At 40.5% G+C, this 21,249-nt stretch overlaps 4 protein-coding genes across 7 annotated transcripts; 2 read left to right on the top strand and 2 right to left on the bottom strand.

Moving 5' to 3' along the window:
- Window positions 1-126: 126 nt before the first annotated feature.
- LOC135161077 (protein PTHB1) lies at window positions 127-16,154 on the bottom strand. Of its 3 annotated transcripts, XR_010298691.1 has the most exons (16): window positions 15,683-16,154; window positions 15,101-15,189; window positions 12,536-12,800; window positions 10,422-10,681; window positions 10,049-10,179; window positions 8,817-8,994; window positions 8,507-8,737; window positions 8,191-8,430; window positions 7,629-7,915; window positions 7,169-7,339; window positions 6,633-6,770; window positions 5,343-5,596; window positions 4,959-5,029; window positions 4,270-4,503; window positions 2,066-2,197; window positions 127-1,960 (listed from the first exon to the last, which is right to left on the bottom strand). XR_010298691.1 is itself a non-coding variant. In XM_064118342.1 (12 exons), the coding sequence occupies exons 1-12, from the start codon at window positions 15,955-15,957 to the stop codon at window positions 5,378-5,380; spliced, it is 2,484 nt and encodes an 827-aa protein (XP_063974412.1). In that variant the 5' UTR covers window positions 15,958-16,154; the 3' UTR covers window positions 5,077-5,377. The 3 variants fall into 3 exon arrangements, 1 of the variants encoding a protein (XP_063974412.1); XR_010298690.1 differs by having other exon boundaries at window positions 127-2,197; XM_064118342.1 differs by lacking the exons at window positions 127-1,960; window positions 2,066-2,197; window positions 4,270-4,503; window positions 4,959-5,029 and having other exon boundaries at window positions 5,077-5,596.
- Window positions 2,707-3,979, top strand: LOC135161100 (uncharacterized). Its single transcript, XM_064118387.1, has 2 exons — window positions 2,707-3,211; window positions 3,861-3,979. The coding sequence occupies exons 1-2, from the start codon at window positions 2,924-2,926 to the stop codon at window positions 3,900-3,902; spliced, it is 330 nt and encodes a 109-aa protein (XP_063974457.1). The 5' UTR covers window positions 2,707-2,923; the 3' UTR covers window positions 3,903-3,979.
- Window positions 16,155-16,622: 468 nt separating the features above from the next.
- On the top strand, window positions 16,623-18,117 carry LOC135161098 (dynactin subunit 5). The gene is made up of 4 exons (XM_064118383.1): window positions 16,623-16,810; window positions 16,889-17,076; window positions 17,433-17,544; window positions 17,842-18,117. Exons 1-4 carry the CDS (start codon window positions 16,763-16,765, stop codon window positions 18,037-18,039), a joined length of 546 nt encoding a protein of 181 aa, XP_063974453.1. The 5' UTR covers window positions 16,623-16,762; the 3' UTR covers window positions 18,040-18,117.
- Window positions 17,225-20,123, bottom strand: LOC135161093 (uncharacterized). Of its 2 annotated transcripts, XM_064118374.1 has the most exons (3): window positions 19,990-20,123; window positions 18,645-19,522; window positions 17,225-18,569 (listed from the first exon to the last, which is right to left on the bottom strand). In XM_064118374.1, coding segments are annotated over exons 1-3 (1,236 nt in total). In that variant the 5' UTR covers window positions 19,992-20,123; the 3' UTR covers window positions 17,225-18,213. The 2 variants fall into 2 exon arrangements, with proteins under 2 accessions (XP_063974444.1, XP_063974443.1); XM_064118373.1 differs by having other exon boundaries at window positions 17,225-19,522; window positions 19,990-20,122.
- Window positions 20,124-21,249: the final 1,126 nt, after the last annotated feature.

Genomic DNA, 21,249 nt, shown 5'->3' with positions numbered 1-21,249 from the left:
TTTATTTTCAGATTGTCACGAAAAAAAATTATGCATGAATCATGCCGACGTGTGCGTGACGAAATCGACGACTCACGACATGACGTGCCACGAAAATTTCGTAGAAATTTATGGGATTTTTATTTTCTGAGATCGCAGGAGCTTATCAGTAGTGACGTGAGGCGTTGTGACACTGTCGCTTGGAACAGCTTCCGGTGGGCAGGCATGATGGGTTTTATCTGCTTGGATAATGGTCTTGCCTGGTAATTATCAGTTTAGAATTTAATTAGGGTCGGTAGGGAGTAATCAGGACGTTGCAGGAATTTACAAGTGGCTTTTCCATGATTTTTCTGATTTTTCCAGAAGCAAAACTTTGTTCTCTTCATTCTTTAATTCTTAAAAATTCTTTTGATAGGTTTTTGTCTCTTCTAATTTTTTCAGGGGAAGGGGAGGCTCAAGGGTGACTATTTAAACAAAAAAAAACTTTTAACGATAAAGCAATTTCATCGCCGATAATTTCTTTTTGTATTGAAGTTGCGAACAAAAGTTGTGCTGTGGGAAACACTTCGGGGGATGAGGGTTGATTCAAGACTTCATCTGCCCATATTTCAAGGGGTGGATTTCAACAATTTATACGTTGAATAAGAGACCAATTTGAACAAGCGAGAGTGGGTGAGGTCATTGAAGTATATCTTCGAGTAGGGGTCGGTGAGAGGGGGAGGGATATCTTAATTCCAGAGGGCCAAAGGTTCGAGGAACTATTTCTGTTGTTTACTTGGGATGTTTTGTTCACAACGCTTAGAGATTTCTGGTGATTAGAGCTGGGATCTATAGACCAAAACAACTGCATGCAATAGTTTTATCTATTAGTTCAGCTGCGAGTGAAAAAAATATTTCCTAGGACTATTGATAACGAGTAATTCTTGGATTGACAGTTCTCACAAAAACCGAGAGTATCTCCATTGAAAAAACTAGCGGATGTGCAACACAAGAGCATTAGTCAACATTAGTTTCAAAGATCGTCTGATTTATCCAAAAATTGCAATCCAAATATTTAGTCGCAAATAAACAAGCGGAAAAATTATAGCAACAGAATTTTCTCATAAAAAAAGCTGAAAATACAAAGATGACAGCATTGTCCATGATTAAACGAATTTATGCCTCAATTTTTTTATCCCAAGAATCACTCACGAACAAAAGATACGATAAAATAAGAGTAGACAACCCGCTGGGTCGGGAATCCAGTCCCAAGGAAGAGAACCTGAATGAAGGAGAACGGAATAAGAAGTGAAAAGATGAACGAAAATAAACGAAAGAACAACCGAGATACTCGTGGAAGTCGGTTGCACTTCTCATCTTGCGACTCGCAGGTGGACCTGAGATACGAGGAATGGGAATATCAATCCTCGATGTTAAAAAGAGATGAAACCAGGTGATGTAGCTCTTTTCCTCGACTCGACTCAGCGCTATTAAGTTTCTTTCGTACACTCGTTTGTTAGGATCAATGCGCGGTTATTCATGTACATAGAGAACAGGAAGTGCCGAGTTGATCTTCACCCCCTTCACCCAGATGGGATTCAACGATCTTCCCGGAAGACGACATATTACGATCCCATTTATTCCACGTAATCCACTACATTCGTAATATATTTTTGCTTTCTGCTTGCCGCTTGATTAAATTGAGGACGGACTTCCATCACTGGTCGGCTGATATTTTTATTCTGGGAAAGTATTCAGTAGCGAAGTGGTAAAACGAGATAAGTTTACTTGTATCCTCGGAGTCTCCTTTTTTATTGATATCGTCGAATCTAAAAGGGATAGCGGGATTTTTGTCATGACATTTATTGTAGCTCTCGATTTCCTACACAAAAAAGATTCCAATTAAAATTGTGCTATCTCTCCTACATTTCGAGATATTCGTGAAAAACCGGTCGATAGTTAGAAGTGACTTATCTCATTTTACCACGTCGCTACTCCATTGCTGCATTGAAAAAAAAATACAATGTCTTAGTAACTGACGCGTCGTCTTTCATGAATTGTTATGAATTTGTTCATAACATAGAATTTCATTTTGAATAATTATTACATAGGTGACCGCCTGAGTTCGTTCCGTTTGAAGCTCCCGCGCTTGGAAAGACGCTAGAACAACTCACTAGCGCCGCCAGTGGCGGCCCGGGGAAGTTTGATTCCGGTGAATTGACGTCATGCCCTCAAAAACCTGTAAAACCGAAAATTCATTGCTCCTCCAACTGCATTTATGCCCATAAAACAATACGACCGTAGACCATCACAGAACAACAAAGAAAAAGAACCAAGAATCGCAGTCTGAATAATAATTAATAATTTACCCCGACGCCCCAAGTGCAATTATCATCATTATCCTCACAATTGGATTCCATCGCTCATTAACTCAATCCGTAACAGGAAAAATCACGTTTTTACTCGCTCTCCTGCGTCCCCTGTTGATTCGATTCATCGAAACGAAGAATAAATTCCGTTACAACAAAAAAAAACCCGGAAAACTGAGAATTGCGATTTAAAAACATCACATCCCGGAAAAACTTTAATCCCCCCTATGTTGCGTCCCATGAAAAATGTGAAAATGCGGCAAAATTTAACGTCAATGCTCGCAAAACGGACCCTGACCTCTTTCGCGAACCCTCGCACTCCCTTTTCCGGATGCCGCTGGTGAGATAGCGGTCCCGACGGCACCACCACACGCTCCTATTCCTTCGTCTTTCCAACCCCCTCTCCCCTCTCATCCCCTCTGGGCTGTTAGTATTTTGCCTTCCAGCAATGCACGAATTTTTTTTTCTTTTTTTTTTTCTCGTCTTAAAACTCTTTTCTTTTCCTACAACTCGACGTATCGGGCGTGTCCACTCATTATTCCCGGCGCCGGATTATATGCGCCTAGTGCCCCCCTCCTGACATAGCACACACACATATGAAATATTTTCCACCTCTTCTGCCCCCTTTTGGTGTATATAGTTTGCAAAATATTGAGTACATAGTCCATACGCTACATTATATACCTCTTGGACTGAGTAGATCGGTATCAGGGAATACCACTGGGGGCCACCACTACTATTCCACGGCAATAGCCGGGATTCTATGCATCTGCGCTGCGTGTGTACTCTTTTTATTCTCCAATTATTCCCGTCACTCGGGCGCACACATACGGACACGACGAGGGGGAGATCGACGGCGCCGGCTCGTCCCGAGAGGTGAAAAAGTGAGTTTTTCGGTTTTTTTTTTTTGGGAAAATGGGTGACTCGAGGGAAGACGAGTGGATATCGAGGATCGCGCGGTTATGAGGATCGATATCAGGGGGTCGCGTTACGGGTGGGGGATTTTGCGAAAATTTTTGGGTCCCTTTTTGCAAATGCGAAGAAATTCATTTTTGTGGATAAATGGGGAGTAGTTTTTGGGACGTGACACTGAACTGGATTTGTAAATTGAAAAATAAAATATTTTTCACTGACTCGTCTCTCATTAAACGCAAATTAGGACTTCCGAAGGGAGGGGGGGCTAAGCCCCCTCGTATGGCCGTTCGGGTCCGTAATATCGATTTCCTGGTCTTTTGGATGAATATTTTATCGATTTTTCTAGTGTAGAGAACTGACACCGATATCATCTGGATTAAAGTAGCAAATCATTAGGTAGAGGAGCTAAGCCCCCCCCCCCAAAAGGGAGGTCCGAAGCCCTTCTGGATGAGAGATAGGTCCAAGGAGGGGTTTAGCCCCCTAAGGAACCATTGAATCGCCCTGAAATGCCGTTACTTATTAGCTATCGATAAATATTACTAATAAAACTACTCAATTGTGCCGATAATTTTGTTTAAATTCCCTTATAATTAAAATTATTATTGAAATTTGTCTCAGGCTCCCCCGGCGTTGTATTGCCATCCAGCCCATGGGGATTAACTAATAATTCAATCACGATCATCAAACCTTACGAATTAAATAGCTGTGATTACACCGAATGGCTCGACTCAATCGCGAAATAAATGTTATGACTACAAATTTATGATTGAATAAAAACTGTATGAGTACAACTCCGTGATTCCCTTTCCTCCACAACATGCGACCATTAAAAAGCCACATTTGCTGATTGCATGATCAATTGAACATCTTCCAATGTCTTTTTTTTCCTCATAATTTTTCTCAACTCGTCTCCTCCCTGACTCATCCTTTGATCTCGGATTTTTAATTTTCTCGGATATATATCGCGCTTATGGGAGTCCTTCGTGAATCGGATTTTAAAATATACGTAGATAGGTGGAATAGGTACCTCGGAACACCGTTCATTTCCTCAATAGCTCCTCGCACGTGATCTTGGCGCCGACTTGGCGCTTTCAACCGTCAATTTTGTACGCTCTGTCGTTTTTCCCCACTTATGTATATTTCTTCCCTCCACGTCAACTGCCATTCGATATACCGGGCAATAACAGATCATCGATGGCACACTCGTGGGTCTTGACCAGTGTATAACGATTATTTATTAGCGTAACTTCTGTACCTCCCACTGAAACGAAAAAATAAGATAAAAAAATAATAATTGTTAAACACCGAGATGGGGCTGGTAAATTTACATTTTTCATACGTTTCAATTGACGAGGTATTTTATTTCAATATCGTGGTGCACTAATTTTAGGAATTATTACGAATAATTGCGTAGGACGAAACGTTTATGAATTCATAATATTTTCTCAGCATTTTCTCGGGAATTATTGTGCTGGAGATTTCAGGGAGGAATTTATTCGAAGAAGTTGGAACGGAATGAATTACGCATGATGAGTATATTTGTCGATTTGTTATATTTTTAACAACAAAGTCTATGTTAAGTCTGTTTATTTTTTAATGGCATTTTCGAGAGCTTTCATCGGATCAAAATAGACTGCGATCGACCACGAATTCGAATAGTCAAAGTCGACTGGGTTTTCAACCTCGAATTTTTCGCGTGTGAAGCAACGAACTTACCTACGGTACCGAGTCACCGGGTCGTCCATCGTTGGTTCAAAGTGGGTTCTCATACTGCGAAGTGCTCTTGGCTGTGTAGAGAGAGATGGAATTTTAATAATAATTTTGCAACTGTTTAAAATTCTCCAAAATGTTTCTCCATTTCATCCTCATAATCCAATATAAAAATCCATTAATAACTAATTATTGCAATAAAATATCAATTAATGGCGGATGGGATATTGAACCCAGTCCTGAACCATCGAATTGTTCTCATTCAGACCCATGAACTCGACCCAGTCAGGAACCACAGACTTGATCGAGGCCGAAACCTCATCGATTTATTCAGTTCATCAGACGCTGGGATAATTGCTCATGATCTCCATAGATGGAAAAAAATCTCACCATCTTCACAGACTCATTTTGGTAGTTTTTGGTTATCACGGGACGTTATCGCCAGGTTCATTCTCCTGAACCGACTCCAAGGGCTTGCTCAACCGTTCCACCGCATGAACCAGGCGTTTCTTGAGCTTCGCGAGGTCTCGTGCTGTGTCGAATTTGTTCCAGGTCAGTTGTCTGGTCGATGGTTCATTTTCCGGCTTCTTGGAAGTCGCACGGAGAAGTGCGAAGAGAGCTACGTCTGCTACCTCCTCCCAATCCTGAGGGAAAGACGAATGTTAGAGAGGAACCGACGCAATTACCGAAATTCACGAACTTCAAGTACAGAATTAATCAAGAAAATTATTGGTTTTGGACAGAGGACGAAAGTTTCTCGCTCCTAAAATGAATTGACAGATAGAAATTCCAGAGGAACATTCTAAACAAACGAATTATTCCTCTAAATACTTTTAACTCCCTCAGATGGGCTGTAACTTCATATTTAGTATTTCAAATAGTTATGAACTGTCCAACGGAAGATTTAAACGTCTGAAAAACATTCAAGATGACTTCTTGGATAAAGGGAAGGAGAATTTCTCGATTACGATCAGCATAAAAGTCCGCGTTAGTGAGATGGTGTTCGTTTTTGCAAGAACCCGTCACTGAAATGGACATGTTTTTCATTTCATATGTAATGAAAAGAGCATTTCTCGTTAAATCCACAGGAGCGATACAAATCCATTACACGTGCGTGTTACATTCCCGTATGTCCATCCTATATAATTCCACGCGTGCCTCGTCATTTCGTTACGAACATCCTAATGCTGATAAAAAAATGAAATGAGTTTGAATAAGAGGGCACCAAGGGAATCATAAAATTCGCAGTAAAGTTTTTAGCCGGAGTATCAACGACGAATCTTTACTGGCTATTGTCATCGGTAATGTTTGGAGAATTTTTTAAAATTGAGTTTTCTGAATAATTAAATTGCAGTGTGATACATATTTGCATTTCCAAATGTGGTGTGCATGTGCTCTAGTTACAAACACTATCGTAAATGTGAATGTACCCAAGAGTCGTTTGATTATTTCTTAACGAACGTTTGTTGGGAATTCGGTATTAATTACAAGAGTCTTCATCTGGTCTAATTAACATTTGGTGTAATTTGTTAGTGGATATTCCAATTGATTGAAGTGGTCGATCCCAGTTATAAAGATCAGTCCTTATTCAATCGACCCATGAAACAATGGTTTTCAACAATTTTCGACCTTTGACAAAGGATTTAGTCGATAATACGAAAATATTATTGAAATACGCACCACATCGTTACGCAGCTGTGGCTCGAACCCAATGGCCGACTCGAGCATCGAGTATTTTTCGTCGTTAACGTTGGGCCGTATCAGGAGGAGCAGTAACCTCACAGCACACTGTAAACCATGACCAGCTCTCTGGCGTTCCTGGGGAGTGAGAAAAGCCACGATATTTCACTTCATCACTTACCACTTGTTACTATTTTCCCAGTAAACATACATTCACACGTGTGAAAAACATCAAAAACGTTGAAGAGACTATTTATTATGATTTTCTGCTTTCCCGATCGCTTTTTTAATTGCGGATGTGAAGGGGTGATGGTGTATTTTAACATCAGAAGTCCTGACACTGATTGAAGTCATGTTCTATTCGACGAATATAATGGATCATGATTTTGGATTATGTGGAGCGGTGATCAGATAATTATATTCACGAAAGCATAAGCACATAAATGAAGTTAGGGCAACTCAGGTTTGATTGTCCTTGGACGAAGATCTATAAGACTTAATCTACTAAATTTCACTCAATAGGAAAAATTATTTACTGCTTGTGCTGCCTCCAACTCCTGCAGATTAGAGAACATCGCCTGATAGGTCGATTCGAGAAGCACTGGCAAGCCTGTCACTCCCAAGGATCGAACATTCCTGTCCCTAATTCCTCGTAGAATCTTCCGCTCGATGTTACGAAGTTGAGTTGTCAACAGAGCTACCTCATTCTGGAATACGAATACCAAATTTCGAAAATAAACTGAATGTTTTCAGGGACAAAATGTTCAGAGAAAATTACTGAATGTTCGCAGCTGATCGATCGTCTACGGAAGTCACTCAGAAAGATTTCTCAATGATAAATATGTCGATAAATGATAAGTTAGTCATTTGGATTGTCAATAGTATTAGTTTTCCAAAATAAAATAAGCCAAACAATTACTCAGGACTTTTACACAGTAAACAAACTGATGATATCGATGATTGGATCTCAGAATATGAATTTATGTCATGACTCACCGACAGAATTTTAACCCTTTGACGACTGGCAAAATGTCCTTCGATTTGTGCCTGAACAAGCTGCAGATGATTCTGCCCAATCGAAGTTACAACATTCCCAGATGCTCTAGATTTAAGTCTTGCAATCATCTGCTGCAGAACCAGGGTAACACCCAGTGGATCATTGGATTGTAATCGATAACGATTAGTATTGGTGCCAGCAACAATCGTAACAACCTGATTAGTACTCAAAATCCGCAGACCAAGTGCATTTGACAATTGACGTTGTGTAGTATCCCCGATGAATTCTGTCAATGATAACAACAATTGTGTTCATCACTGAACTTTGATCCTGTTATTTCTGATGCATAAATTCCGTCAGTAAATGAACCGATAAAAAATTCTATTCCCTTGAATAATTCAGAACCTCAGGCGATAGAAAATAAATGATAATTTAATGATGATAATTCGATTTCGTGCTGTTCATTATAATCTTTTTCCTCTCGAAAATTAAAATCATCATAAAAGTCAACGGTACCATTGACCGACGGGTTATATTGAAATTAGCTTGGGCATTATGTACCGGGAAAGAGCTGGCTGAAATTTACGAGGGGATCCAGGCACTTAATCGTGACCGAGAAGGACGCGTTATTCTCGGGTGGACAGGCACGCAGCATCATTCTCAATGGCAATTGGATGGGCTTTTGGAGGACACGAAGGCCACCGTTGTCAGTTTCGTACGATGCGGTTATTCGTCCCTCTGATGACAGCAGTGGCAGCGCTTCCTTTACGTAGATTGTTGTCTGAATTACCTGACGTTCACCTGATTATGACCAAGTTCGAACATTATACCACTCCTCTTTGCTGAATAATATCTTCACACAAAATCAACTACTCACGCAGAGTCGGGAACACGTGGTAGTCATCCCCAACCACCAAAGGCCTCAGGACTTCAATATTAATTTCGACATTTTTCAGTTGAGTGTAGGATGAAACTTCAATGGTTATTCGACACATGGAGTCCAGCTCTCCCTCGATGTGTCCAGTCATCGGGGCTTTCTCGAGATCCTTGGAGATATCCACCGTCACCAGGAGTTCAGATTCCAAAGTCGCGGACGCTATCTCCTTGCCTGAAGTAAAAAATTTATCGAAATGGAGGGAAACCAAATCGTTATTTTTCACTGAAGAAAATGTTCTTCGGTCACTCACTGGTGCTGTGAATGCTCTTCGCTATTTTCCTCAACTCAACGAGCTCATCCTCAGCTGCTTTGTAATCGAATCCCCGTCGATGGATAGGCGGAGCGACGAAGAGAGACGGCTCGGCGCCGAGGTAGCAAGCCTCCAGTCTCCCCTCGTCCGAGAGAATGACGACGACACCCTCCAAATGCTGATAGAAATAAAACAAGACTATAACAACATCAGTTGAATGAAATGAAGAGAAAAATTCCCTGATAGGCGATTATTTAAACAAAAATACTGGCAAATTGTCTCCTAATTTCCCACGACCGCTGATAATTATTTATTCTTCGTATATCACGCGAACCATTTGGGGAAGACCCGGGGGATCTATCAACGTATTTTTCAATCCCCGAGACACATATTTTTTTAATCTCTTTCATAAAGATCACAGCGAAAAATTCAAACTGGCCATTAGCTTATCGCGAACGGGGTCGGGTGTCGGTTGGGCATTCGGTCTCTCACCGAGTGTTTCCATCAACGAGATTGCGTTTCGCTTTCGGTTTTACTATCGTTAAGGAATCTTCCACCCGGTTGACCAGCTTTTTATCTCTTTATTATTTTTTGCCACTCAATTGGATGATTCCCGATGGGGACCTTTGGGCCTCAGTTTTTTTTTTTATGACAGATACCGCGAGCCACTTCGGGAATTTATGCTGCTTCGTAAGACGATCAAATTAAATAAATTATGGCCTGATGATAAAATTTACTCTCCCGGGTGTTTCACTTCTACTTTAATGCACTCATTTGCAATTTTCACGCTTCGAAGCAGATGCTGTCAGTGGATTTAATTGACGGGGCTCTCATACTGATACGACAGTCTCTTCCTGGGGACATGGAATTCGGAGGAATTGATTGACGGACTCGTTTGGGCCTTAGTGGACATTTTATTAAAGGGGGGAGTCGGCGGTGGGAGGATGTGGGATCTTCAGGGCCTCCAGGGGTCAGCGGAGTGATTAGTACACTGTAAGCTGGTCTTTATGCACGAGGAGGCAGAGCCCTCCGAGAAGCGTCGAATACTAACACCCGAGTCGTTTAATTTTTCGCGAAAATCTTTTATTTTCACTTCGACCTGATGACGGGCCGATTATGAAGTCAGTGGTCTCGGTGGTTTTGAGTAGAGGAAGGATATGGTCTGTTGAAGAAGGCGGGAGGGAATGGGGAATATTGAAACACTTGCCAGTTCGTATTTTAATGATTTTTACCTGAAAATGGGCTCTCGCAATCGCGACAGGTGTGAAAGGCAATTGCGCGGACCACTTGAGTGTCGTGCCCTCGTAAACCAGCAGGGTGTCCGTGTCGGCGACGACGAGAACCATCAGCTTGCCGTCCGGTTCTGCAGTGAATAAAAAAGAGAACTTTTTGAGCGGGTGAATGAAATTTGTGGGGATGACATGTGAATTAATAATTGCAGGGAGAATAATATTTGAGGGAATTGTGGCTCGAACGAACGCCGGATGGAGAATCCCTAGGTTCGAGTTCCTGGTCGAAAATTTTCGCGAAAGAAAATGAAGAAATTTCGTGGAGAAATGGGACCGATTTTTGTGGATTTGTGGAAGTAGTGAATAATTATTTTACCGATTACATAAGCGTGGAAACATAGGGGTGTGTAGTCGAGTCTTTTGGCGTATTTGACACCGTTGCAGTTGTCACGGAAGCAGTAGAGGTTCCTCTCCCCGAGGACGACGATGCCGATCTCGAAGCTGGTGAGTGTCACTGGTTCAATTCCCAGGACAGCCTCACCTAGATTATAGGTCCAATCTGGCTCCAGTGTCCTCTCTTCTCCCTTCATCTGCCTCTCCTCCGCGGTCCTCCCGAATTCCGCCATGTTCTGATACCTTCGATTAAGATTAAATAATTTAGATGAGAAACCGATGGTATTTCATTGACGAAATCATTCATGCGCCTTAAAAAAATATTCTGAGTGAGAATTTTGCTCAGATCCCGTCTGAGGATAGATCAAGATCTGATGTAAGTGGATCACATGTTGATCAGTCATGTAACGCAGTTTTTACTCCAGAATGTGATCATGTTTCTGTTCTCAGACTGAATCAAGTCTGTAGTTTCGGACTGGATCAAGTCTATGACTCTGGATCAAGTTTATGGTGCAGGACCAGGTCCAGTCGACACCTTCAGAACTGTTTTCATCAATTTTTTATTGTCATGGAATCGAACGCACGTCCTACTCCTCCGCAACAGACCTCGCAACCGAAATCGAAGAATTCTTCGATTCATTGTGATTTCAAATTCAGAAAAGTAATATTATAAGCCAATCACTTCTGTCATCCAATGACCGACTCACCTGAACTCCTCTGAATCTCAAAATAAGAATACAGCAACAAAGTGGTAAATCGAGATGAGTTGACTCAAATCTGAGTCTAGTTTTTGAGAAATAACTCCAAATCTAAGAGAGATAGCGAAATATTTCTAATAACATTTATCATAGTACTCAATTCGCTCCACAAAAAAGGTCATTAGAAAAATTTTGCTACTTCCCGTAGATTTAGAGTTATTGATAAAAAACTAATGAATAGTCAAAAGTCACTTATCTCGGTTTACCGCTTCGGTACTGAATAAACAAACAATTCTTATCGCAACAGAAGGCTGATATGCTTCTTCCAATTTTTAAAAATGATCTCTCATTTTTCCCTGCAGCGTTGTCATCTCAGATCGATCGTATATGGTTGTACATACCTCGTACCATACATTATTCATCGGAAATACTACTCTCGACTATTTGAAACGGCTGTAAATGCTCTCGGCATAAATTATTTATGCGTACTCCGGTCTCCCTCTGCATCTCCCCCTTTCGCCCCCCCTTTCCCAACTATCTTTTCAGTATCACAGACAAACTATGTACCCACATGATGCGGTGAAAACAGACCTCTGTGTCACGATTATTCGAGTCAAACAAATCATCTTTAAAAAAACATATCACCATATAATTCAGGAGATGAACTCTAAAATAAAAAAAACTTAAACACTAAGGAACATATTCAAGTGTTTGGGTGTCGCGTGCCCATTAAGTGTCAGTGTGATGTGAAAAAAAAATTCTTTGCGAACGCCGCATGACAAGAAAAACAATTCCATGTAATCACTGAGTGAGGAACAAAAAACCTCATGTTCTTCGGGTTATGGTGGGTTAAATCGTGGATGCCGACCCAATTAGAAACAAGACACAGATTGTGGTACGTTATTTTGCATTCAGAGTCAACATAGTTGTCCCTGTAGGCGTCGTTAATGGCACTTTTTTCACTGCTGAACTCGATAATCTCATGTTAGTGACAGAAAAGTCGCATTTCACGTCAATCATCATTGATAAAAAGTCCTGGGACACTCGTGTTTTTTCCTCTGTCCTATGGCTTCAGTTGTTCACAGGTGTATTTACTGTTACAAATTACTAGACCTATTTTTTGCAAACTTGGAGCTGCTGATGGTGTCCATGAAGCTACGGAAACCAGCAAAAAAGGGAAATGATGTGTTTAGTCAAAGAAAACAAATTTCTTCGTCTAAACATTTTCTTTTGCTTTACAAAATTCAAAACTGGTTGAACAAGTTGATCGAACCCTCGTGGGTCAATTCAATTTTGCCCACAAACTTGACGTTCATGATCTGCTGAGTTTCATAACGAACGTCAAATCAGTTGAACTCATTTTACATATTTTGCCTTAGGAATGAGTTAGTGAACCTGCCTGTAGCATTCCAGACGCCATCCTGGACTGGTCGTGATAAAAACATCATTTTTTAGTGCATAAACGACGGGCTCTGGTAGCAGACGATTGTTCAACGTCTGCACAAACGTGTGAGTCTCCTGTTCATAAAACAACAATGTACCATCGATACACTGTACGCAGAAGAAATCACGACCACGTGCAGCACCGAATGGTCCAGCTACCAGTGACGCAGGAAAACGGGGCAGCTCGTGCTCGTAAGCGGCTTCTAGAACGCACCGATCACCTGGAACACAACAACAAGTTAAGATAAAGAAATGAAAAAAAAAAATGTTGAATGGAAAAAAAAAGGGAAATTATTTCAACGGGATTGAATTACTCCACTTCCATATGCGTTCGCTTTAGCGTCCTCGGGGTTATAATGTATCGGATTCGCAAAACCCTGAGACCGGCCAATTAACGTAATGAGCGCTGCGTTCAATCGGCGGTATAACGTATATACAACACCGGCTAAGATACATTCCATTCTTCCTTCTTCTTCCTCGGCGTTTCTACGAGACTCGCACATAAGCAAGAAAACATACCGGGGGAATATATATTATGTGCGCTGGTTGAGGATAATTAAGGATGGCCACAATTTCAGGTTGAAGATTCGATAAACGAGATTGTTCGGTTTTTATTTCGATGATTTAAGAATTAACGATTTCAGTAGCTTTTCACGGTATGATACATCATTTTTTTGTAATTTATGTGATACGGGTCATAACCCCTCCGGTTGACCTTCATAATTGACCCACTGGGGTCAATATCGTGAGTCAAATATTCAACTCAGGGGGTTGAACCCACTGATCTTGTTTGCCCTGTTCTGTTGACTTTCACACTGTTACTTATCGTGTGTATTATAAGGGGTCAATTTGAGTGAATATTAGGGGTCAATTCGTGAAGTTGAAAAGATGGGGAAACCATTGGGTTAAATATTATGGGCCAACTGGGCTTGTTCCGCAGAAGGTGAACGGAAAAATAATTTGGGGAGTGAGTTTCTACATTCGCTTCATTCGAAACCATAATTATCTCCATTCACTCGTAAAGATGATTCCCCACTGAGTATAATTTCTTGAGTATAATAAAAAAATCAATAAACTACTTTAACTCCATGATTTAGCAATAAACCTCTCGAAATTCACATACAAAAAAGCTGAAATATCCACTATAAATTAGAATCTCTCAAACAACTCTCATTTACTGTCAATAAAATTTATTCCCTCCCTCGTCCACATCGGGGACAATAAATCACTGTCGATACGATGGCCAATCGAGCGCAGGGGTCATCACACGAAAACCCTATTTGATTCTCCTAATTAAAAGAGACATCAAAACAAATTCCACAGCTGGCATACTATAAACCGATGGCAACTAGAATCTCAATATGGGTCAGAGTCTTATTTCCCTTTCCCTCTGCTTCACTTCTTCTGCTTCGATCATCCACGTGACCGAACGATACGAGAGGAAAGAAATTTAATAAGAAAATTAAGTTTTGTTTAGCATCGGAATGGAGGAAATCAGCTAAAAATTGATTGAGCTTTTCTATATTTTTCATTAGGATCCAGCGAAAGGAATGAAAAAGGAACAACTGGACGAGGGACCGTTCGAGTGTTCCGCGCCCTTAGATCCTCCAGGGTGAGATGTCTGCCCCAAAAATAAGGCCCTGAGATGTTGTACAACCTATCGATTGTTCACGTTAATGTCAAAGATATTTCCAACAAAATAGAGAGTGGTACAAGTAAATCGATACCGATCATCACTCGACAACCGGTCGAGCCTCTCGGTCTCCTCTCGATATGGGTCACGAGTCACGCGTACTCCAAGACGCCTCTGATGATATAAATTCGTTATGTATCATTCTCGTTATATATCTGGGTACCTAAGTGTGCTCTCTAACGCGAATGAATTTCTAACAACGCGAAGACCTGGCAACAGTGCGGGTATATGTCGGTAGCTCACCAGTCGTTTGATACGATGAAATTAAGGAACGATGATTCGAACACGTCGTCGCGACGGACACGTCATGCGGCGTCTGGACGTCGCATCGTCCACAGGTATTAAGTAAATTGCTGTTTTTGCCCGGACGCGGGGGGGAGGGAGGTGCATTGGAGAATGCTTTTAACGCTGAGTAGCTCCTGAGTTGATGATGAAGAATTTCTGGGGATTTAATTGACGGTAAAATTCTGAATTTCGAAAAAAAAAATTACTGTCAGTGCAGTTGTCTCACGGAGAGAAATTTCTAGGAAATTTCCGGCGCCGACGCGGGAGAAGAAGAGCAAAGCGGCGCCGAGGGAGAATTCTTAATAATTTTAATGACGATAAATTGAATTTTAGAGTTTCAGGGAAGTTTTGTGGTGGTAAGAGCTTTCTAAAAATCAGGGGATGTCCTCGAAATTCAGGTTTTTCTCTCCTATTCCCGGGGGTCGCGAGGAGTGATATCATAATGTCTGGAGAACTCAATAAACATTATATTTCGACCCATGTGCAACTAAAAAGACCATCAAATACTTCGTATGTGATGATTAAAGGTAGAGTTCGACGAACCATGTTCCGTGGATCCTGCGGTGAGTGTAACACCATAAACGACGAGTTTCGTCGGCATCAGTACACCAAGACGAACATCCTGAGAACCCCTGTAAGCAAAGTTCGAAGGCGATTACGTTCAGTTTTTAAGGTGACGTGAAACGATTTCATTTTTTTATTAAAAAAATGCATCTCATCGTATTAACTGTCTCATACAAGCTACGGTGAGCACGTGCAGTTTATGAAGCCACTCCATTTTCGTGGAAACCGGATTTAATGACGCCAAAAACATGAGCCAGGCACGTATCACAGTCATTATGGGGGGAAGACATCGTAAACGTTGTAAATATGATGGTTGATGGAGTTTAAGGGACCATCGGGTGTCAAAGGATGATTTAAAAATTCGTCGATATCATTGCAGAATTTTTTTTGTAGTTTTAGTAGCAGAGAAATACTCTTCAGATATCATTAATAAATAAAAAATATTATGGTCCAGTTAATTCGCGTATTTTTCGATGCAACATTTTCATCCCTTTTTTTGTGATGCCGAAAGGACCGAAAAAGAAAACGTCCAATCAATATTTAAGTGTATGGTCTACTCACGACACAAATTTTCCGGACTTCACGTCGATTATACAGTCGGCAATTTTAGTTTCAATTATGAGATCGGTTAGTTTATAACCACTTGATGAGTTTGTCTCGTCGTTCCATTGCGCTGAGGGACTGTAAATCCTGAGATTACCGCTGTGACTGGCCACAATAATTATATCACGTTTTTCTTCGCCGAAGAGAGGCACCACCAGCAGACTCTGGCCGTCGAATGTCTCGTTATTTCCACATTCTGTTCTCCACCATTCCTTTGTACGAAAGAGCGACATTATTACAAGTTTTCGGTAAAGTACTGGGTAGGTTCACAGGGAAATTGTAGAGTAGTTGGTGGTGGATGGTGTGGAGGGCTGTGGGGGGAGTCGAGGAGGTATGTTGTCATGACAATGTGATCGACAACAATGAAGAATACAAAGAGAAGTTCTACTGTAAAATTACGGATAAAGAAATAAAAAACTATCATTTACTGCTCTGAAATAAATTGTTGTATTTTCAATAAATAAACCTTTCTCCGTTGAGTTTATTCTATTTAGGATTCCGAGTGGAGGTATTGTAACCCTTTAATTAAAATTTGATAATTGTTTTGTAATTAAAAAATGCTATTTAACGACTAAAAGAAAAATTTAAATTTCTGTCTTTCTAATCTAATTGACCAGAAACGTGAGTCATATTGAACATTTATTCGCGTCCTCTTAATCTTAAATAAATTGTAAGACAAAATGATTAATGTTTAAATTTGTCACTCGAAAGTAACATAACTTTAACGTCGTAACACCGACAACCACCCGGAGCTAACAGGAGGGATCCTAACATTTGTTGTTTAATGATTAAGTCTATTTTTGATTCAATTTTCGCGCTCAGACCGCAAACGGCTGGACTTCCGGCGGAAAAGCTGCGCGACTGTTGCGCCTGAGGTGGAACGAGGAAGAACGAGGGAGGGAAAGAGAAAGAGATAGGCCGAACAGCTGATTCCATCGGACTCAGAATTACTGACAGAAATTCGAATGTCAGATTATTTTTGTTTCTTTACATTTCGAATCCATCACTGTTAATTTAAATAGTCTTGTTCAAGGGGAAATGGAGCCCCAGGATATTTACTACAATAAATCGGAATACGTGGAGACGGTAAGGATTTTTTTTTCAATGATTAATAATGTTTATGTACCTCATGACATAACCTCAAAATGAGTTTGACGTTATCAGGCCTCAGGGAATAAAGTCAGCAGACAAACTGTCCTCTGTGGATCTCAAAACATCGTTTTGCATGGGAAGGTCATTGTCCAGTCTGATGCTATTATTAGGGGAGATTTGGCGAATGTGAGGACCGGTCGTTACTGCATAATCAGTAAGAACGTCGTCATCAGGCCGCCCTTCAAAAAATTTAGTAAAGGGTGAGTTAGTTATTGTTTTCTTATTAAAAACGAGAAAACAGTTTTAATAAGATGGAACTTCTGTACAATCCAAATTGTTGATCAATTGAAAGATCACAATATGAAACTCCATTGCGAGACGCAAATATCGATTTTAACGAATCACAAATTCAATTGTTTGAAATGGATTTATTTATTTAATTTATTTTATTTACCATAAAAATCTCACAATAATTCTTCATTTTCTATTTTACACTATTATATTTTCATTGTCCACTGACTTCTCTTGATTTTATTTGTACATTAACATCCTCTAGAGTACACTCTCACATTTTACATACCTACATTTACGATTTTTGTGATAAAAAAAATTTCAGAGTGGCATTTTTTCCACTTCAAATGGGGGACCATGTGTTTGTTGGAGAAAGGGCTGTAGTTAATGCTGCTGTGGTCGGTTCATACGTCTACATCGGTAAAAATGCAGTGATTGTAAGTATTTTCAGTCCACATCAGTGATCCCATTCACTGATGTGGACTGATCACAATAATTCAACTGCAAGTGGTCGCTAGAATTGAGGCATTTCCAGTTTTCAATAGCCCTTTGATAAATGTTCTTAAAAATAACGATAGACGTCGACATTCTGCTAGGACATTTTATCTAAAAGGTTTTACCTAAATCTTCATTTCTTTTCAATTTTGAGATGCGCCACAAAACAAAAAATGGACTAGTGAAGTTGACTTAAATCGATTGGTCACTTGCAACGATTAATTATTAAAATATTACAGGGAAGACGATGCATTCTTAAGGATTGTTGTTACGTTGAAGACGGTGCTGTCGTCCCCCCTGAGACGATAGTCCCCTCATTCACGAGATTCGCTGGTAATCCAGCAACACCAGTGGAGGATCTGCCTGAATGTACCCTTGAGTTGATGGTGGATTTCACCAAGAATTATTATCAACATTTTCTACCAGCACCAAACTAACCTTTGTCAAGTCTAAAGTATTATAACTTATCGTAATTTTTGTACTATACCTAAATATTTATTTAATTATCTCAGAAAGTTGAAAAGTATGACGATCTTCTTTAAAAAAAATGAAAAAAGCATAAATAATATTCTAAAAGTGACGGAAACCGAAAAAATACTTCTCTCAATGAATTAATCCTGGATGCTTCTCTTTCGGGATTTTCTCTGTCCACCTTCTATTTGTGAAGTTCCAGCTGATTCAACGAGCGGCATCGGCGGCAGACCTACAGTAGCACCAGGTGTCCCGAGTGATTCCTGGGACGAAGTTTGCACTTGTTCTTCATCATTGATTTCATCAGTATCGAAGGAATGAAGCCCAGTTCGGCAAAATCCATTACGCAAGGTTCTCCTCCAATCGACTTGATCAACTGCCGTCTTGAAAACTCCCCCAAACTCCTTCTTATTCAATCCTTCTCCATTGTGAGCCACCGTCCACTCTGTAACTACTTTCCTCCATACTTCCTCCAGCGGTTTAAAGACACCCACATCTAGAGGATGGAGAACGTGGCTGGAATGGGGATAAAGTCCAACGAGTTCGATATGGTTTTCAAGACAGTACTTACTGAGAGCTACAGAAAAATATGGCGAGTGTCCATCCAAGTACAGGACAACTGGCAGTTGAATTTTATTTTTCATGAGAAATGGCTGAAACGAGTGACGCATCCAGTCGAGGAATAATTGGGCTGTCGTCCATCCACTCTCTGAGCGTCTAATAATGTAATTCGCAGGCATAGTAGAGATAATATTAGTTGGTAATCGATGGTAATTAAACATCACCAGAATTGGGAGCCGTTGACCAACTGCATTTCCACCAATCAGAGCTGTAACGCACTCCTTCGCGTGGTTGTTAGCGAAATTATATGCAGAGTTTTCAGTTCGTTTCACCAGCGCCTTTTCTCCTTGTGGGGACAAGAGGAAGCCAGACTCATCGCAGCAGAATTTCCTCGAGGGATCAATATTCAAGAGTTGTTGGGAAGTCAAGTGAGCTCTGTGTCTGTGAAACCACTGGCGTATGTTCTCTGCAGTTACTGTTTCGGGAGTATACATCATGTTCTTGGTAATTCGATCGCAGATTTCGGGATTTCGTGTCTTAAATTCCAGCCACCACTGTTCTTCAATAGGTTGGTCAGCGCCCTCGTTGGGTTTATCCATTTTCTGCAGAAATTCTTGGACAGAATTTATCACCTGATCCTTGATAATGGGAAAACCCTTGTCAGACATGGCGATGACCCAGTCTACAAGTATCTTGTCAAGGTCATCTGCTGGAGTAGGTGCAGAATATAGTTTCCTCTTTTTGTGGCCGTCTAAAGTTGACTTGGGAATATTGTATGTTCGGCTGGCAACTGTAGTTGTCATTCCTGCAGCTATGGACGTCAGGGCCTTCTCCAAGTCCTCATCAGAGTACTTCCGTGTTGACATTCTCGGTTCTTTAGCTTTTCGCCTGAGAATGAACAAATGTAGACTAAAAAAAATTCTGAAAGTCTTTTCAGTTTATTCTCAAAATTGTTAAAATACATATTTATCATCTTTGGCGATCTCGTAGAGTCGAAAAAATTACTTTGCAATTATATGACTTGATAGATTAAAAAATCAGATGCAAAATGATCTGGATAATATTCGAAGAGGGATATTCTCCCTCTCAATTTCTTTTTTCCATTGTTTTTATTGTAAATTTGAGAAATAATTGCACAAATATATTATTGTAACCGTAAAGGGACAGGAAACCGTCAAGGTTATATTATTGAACCAGATTCGCCAAAGTAACGGTTCCCACCTGATATTCAATGGGACTAGTATCCGGATTCGAATTTTCCGGCAGGAAAACATTTTTCATGTTATTCTATGCACCGGTGCCATATAAAATATTAGTTATCTACCAGAAACCCACGAAGCCCCTTTTATACTCACATTTTGCCGGTTATTCTTCACCCGACGACGAGAGACTAGTCGTTATCGATTACAAAATGACCTTCATCGAATTCATATCATCAGCGATGAAGGGGGAGATGTCTAGGGCCCAATGAATTTTGAACAATCAAGGAATTTCATAGCGGTGGCGCATGAACTAAACCTGGCCCATTATTACCGGCAAAAGAGGTACCCAACACCTGTCCGGCAAAGAGGTCCTCAATCGCCATTCTATCAGGACTGGGGGAAGGTCGGTTAACGAGCGAAGCGGAGAGCTGAGCGAGCTGAGATTGATTAATCAATATTTTCCCGTTTCATTGAGATCAAGGAATGAAACCAATGCCATTCGATTGATCATTAAACGCTTAATAAATGGCAAAGGTTTCGTTCCTTAATTTCACTCAGGAGAGGAGAAATTAATATTGAAAAATGCAGCCTGACGCCAATCACTCGAGAACCGTCAGGCGAAAAATTGAAACAACCCCCGCGATTGAAAAATTCATTTTTCCCTCTGTAATTAAGATGAAGAAATGAAACCATCGTAATTCGATTCAATAAATACACTAATTTATTGATAACAGAAATTACCCCACGACGCGGGAAAAGTGTTGATGTGCGTCGCAGCCGCCGGTTACTCGTTCCCTCGCGGTCCCCTGTTCAACGAAAATTTCAGCCTTGAAATATCAATCCTCGATTAAAAAAGCACCTCCACACTCCAGCTGAGGTACAAGCTCCATAACACAAGAATAATAAAACATAAACCTTCATAATTACGCAGTCCGTCTCTGAAACATTCAAGGAAGATAACCAATTAGCATATTACACGAAGCTAGAGAAATTTTTCGTTCGAGACAGCAAACACCTTGAAGAAATAACCAGCCACTGGCTATCAATAACTCCTTCCAGATGCTCTAAACTGGACGTAAAAAATCATCAAGGATTCCCGTAAATTCTAAGACTCAGTTTTATGGCTCGTGTACTTCAAGTACACGGTTTATATTAATCAAGTTGATGCTTTAAATTTTTTTATAGTTCGTTTATGCTCACTCGATCCACCTTCTTGAATTTATGGACATGTTTTTTCAGATGTCACTATTCTCTGGACAAAGTTTCTAGTTATCAATATTCTGGCAATCACAACCTTGTGGATTTCTCAACCAATCAATCATCCCATTGTTTCCTAATTTGATTTGGGTTTTTAGAAATCGAATTGATTACTGGATCGTGTTATCCCGAATCGATAGGTAGATCGTGATTTTC

The sequence above is a fragment of the Diachasmimorpha longicaudata genome, chromosome 4 (assembly GCF_034640455.1).
Source record: "Diachasmimorpha longicaudata isolate KC_UGA_2023 chromosome 4, iyDiaLong2, whole genome shotgun sequence".
In the NCBI taxonomy this organism is placed as follows: Eukaryota; Metazoa; Arthropoda; class Insecta; order Hymenoptera; family Braconidae; genus Diachasmimorpha; species Diachasmimorpha longicaudata.
The sequence above is the reverse complement of the archived record's forward strand: the minus strand, read 5'-3'. Positions and strand labels throughout refer to the sequence as shown.

What these genes read in the sequence shown, in the direction of transcription:
- LOC135161098 (XM_064118383.1), top strand. Translation starts at nt 16,763, where the DNA reads ATGGAGCCCCAGGATATTTACTACAATAAATCGGAATACGTGGAGACG. An exon ending in AATCGGAATACGTGGAGACG is followed by an intron (nt 16,811 to 16,888) that starts GTAAGGATTTTT and finishes TGACGTTATCAG; the next exon opens with GCCTCAGGGAATAAAGTCAG. An exon ending in TTCAAAAAATTTAGTAAAGG is followed by an intron (nt 17,077 to 17,432) that starts GTGAGTTAGTTA and finishes AAAAAATTTCAG; the next exon opens with AGTGGCATTTTTTCCACTTC.
- LOC135161077 (XM_064118342.1), bottom strand. Translation starts at nt 15,957, where the DNA reads ATGTCGCTCTTTCGTACAAAGGAATGGTGGAGAACAGAATGTGGAAAT. An exon ending in CCACGTGTTCCCGACTCTGC is followed by an intron (nt 8,431 to 8,506) that starts GTGAGTAGTTGA and finishes GGTCATAATCAG; the next exon opens with GTGAACGTCAGGTAATTCAG. An exon ending in TTTCAGCCAGCTCTTTCCCG is followed by an intron (nt 7,916 to 8,190) that starts GTACATAATGCC and finishes TATCATTGACAG; the next exon opens with AATTCATCGGGGATACTACA.
- LOC135161100 (XM_064118387.1), top strand. Translation starts at nt 2,924, where the DNA reads ATGAAATATTTTCCACCTCTTCTGCCCCCTTTTGGTGTATATAGTTTG. An exon ending in TCGTCCCGAGAGGTGAAAAA is followed by an intron (nt 3,212 to 3,860) that starts GTGAGTTTTTCG and finishes AATTTGTCTCAG; the next exon opens with GCTCCCCCGGCGTTGTATTG.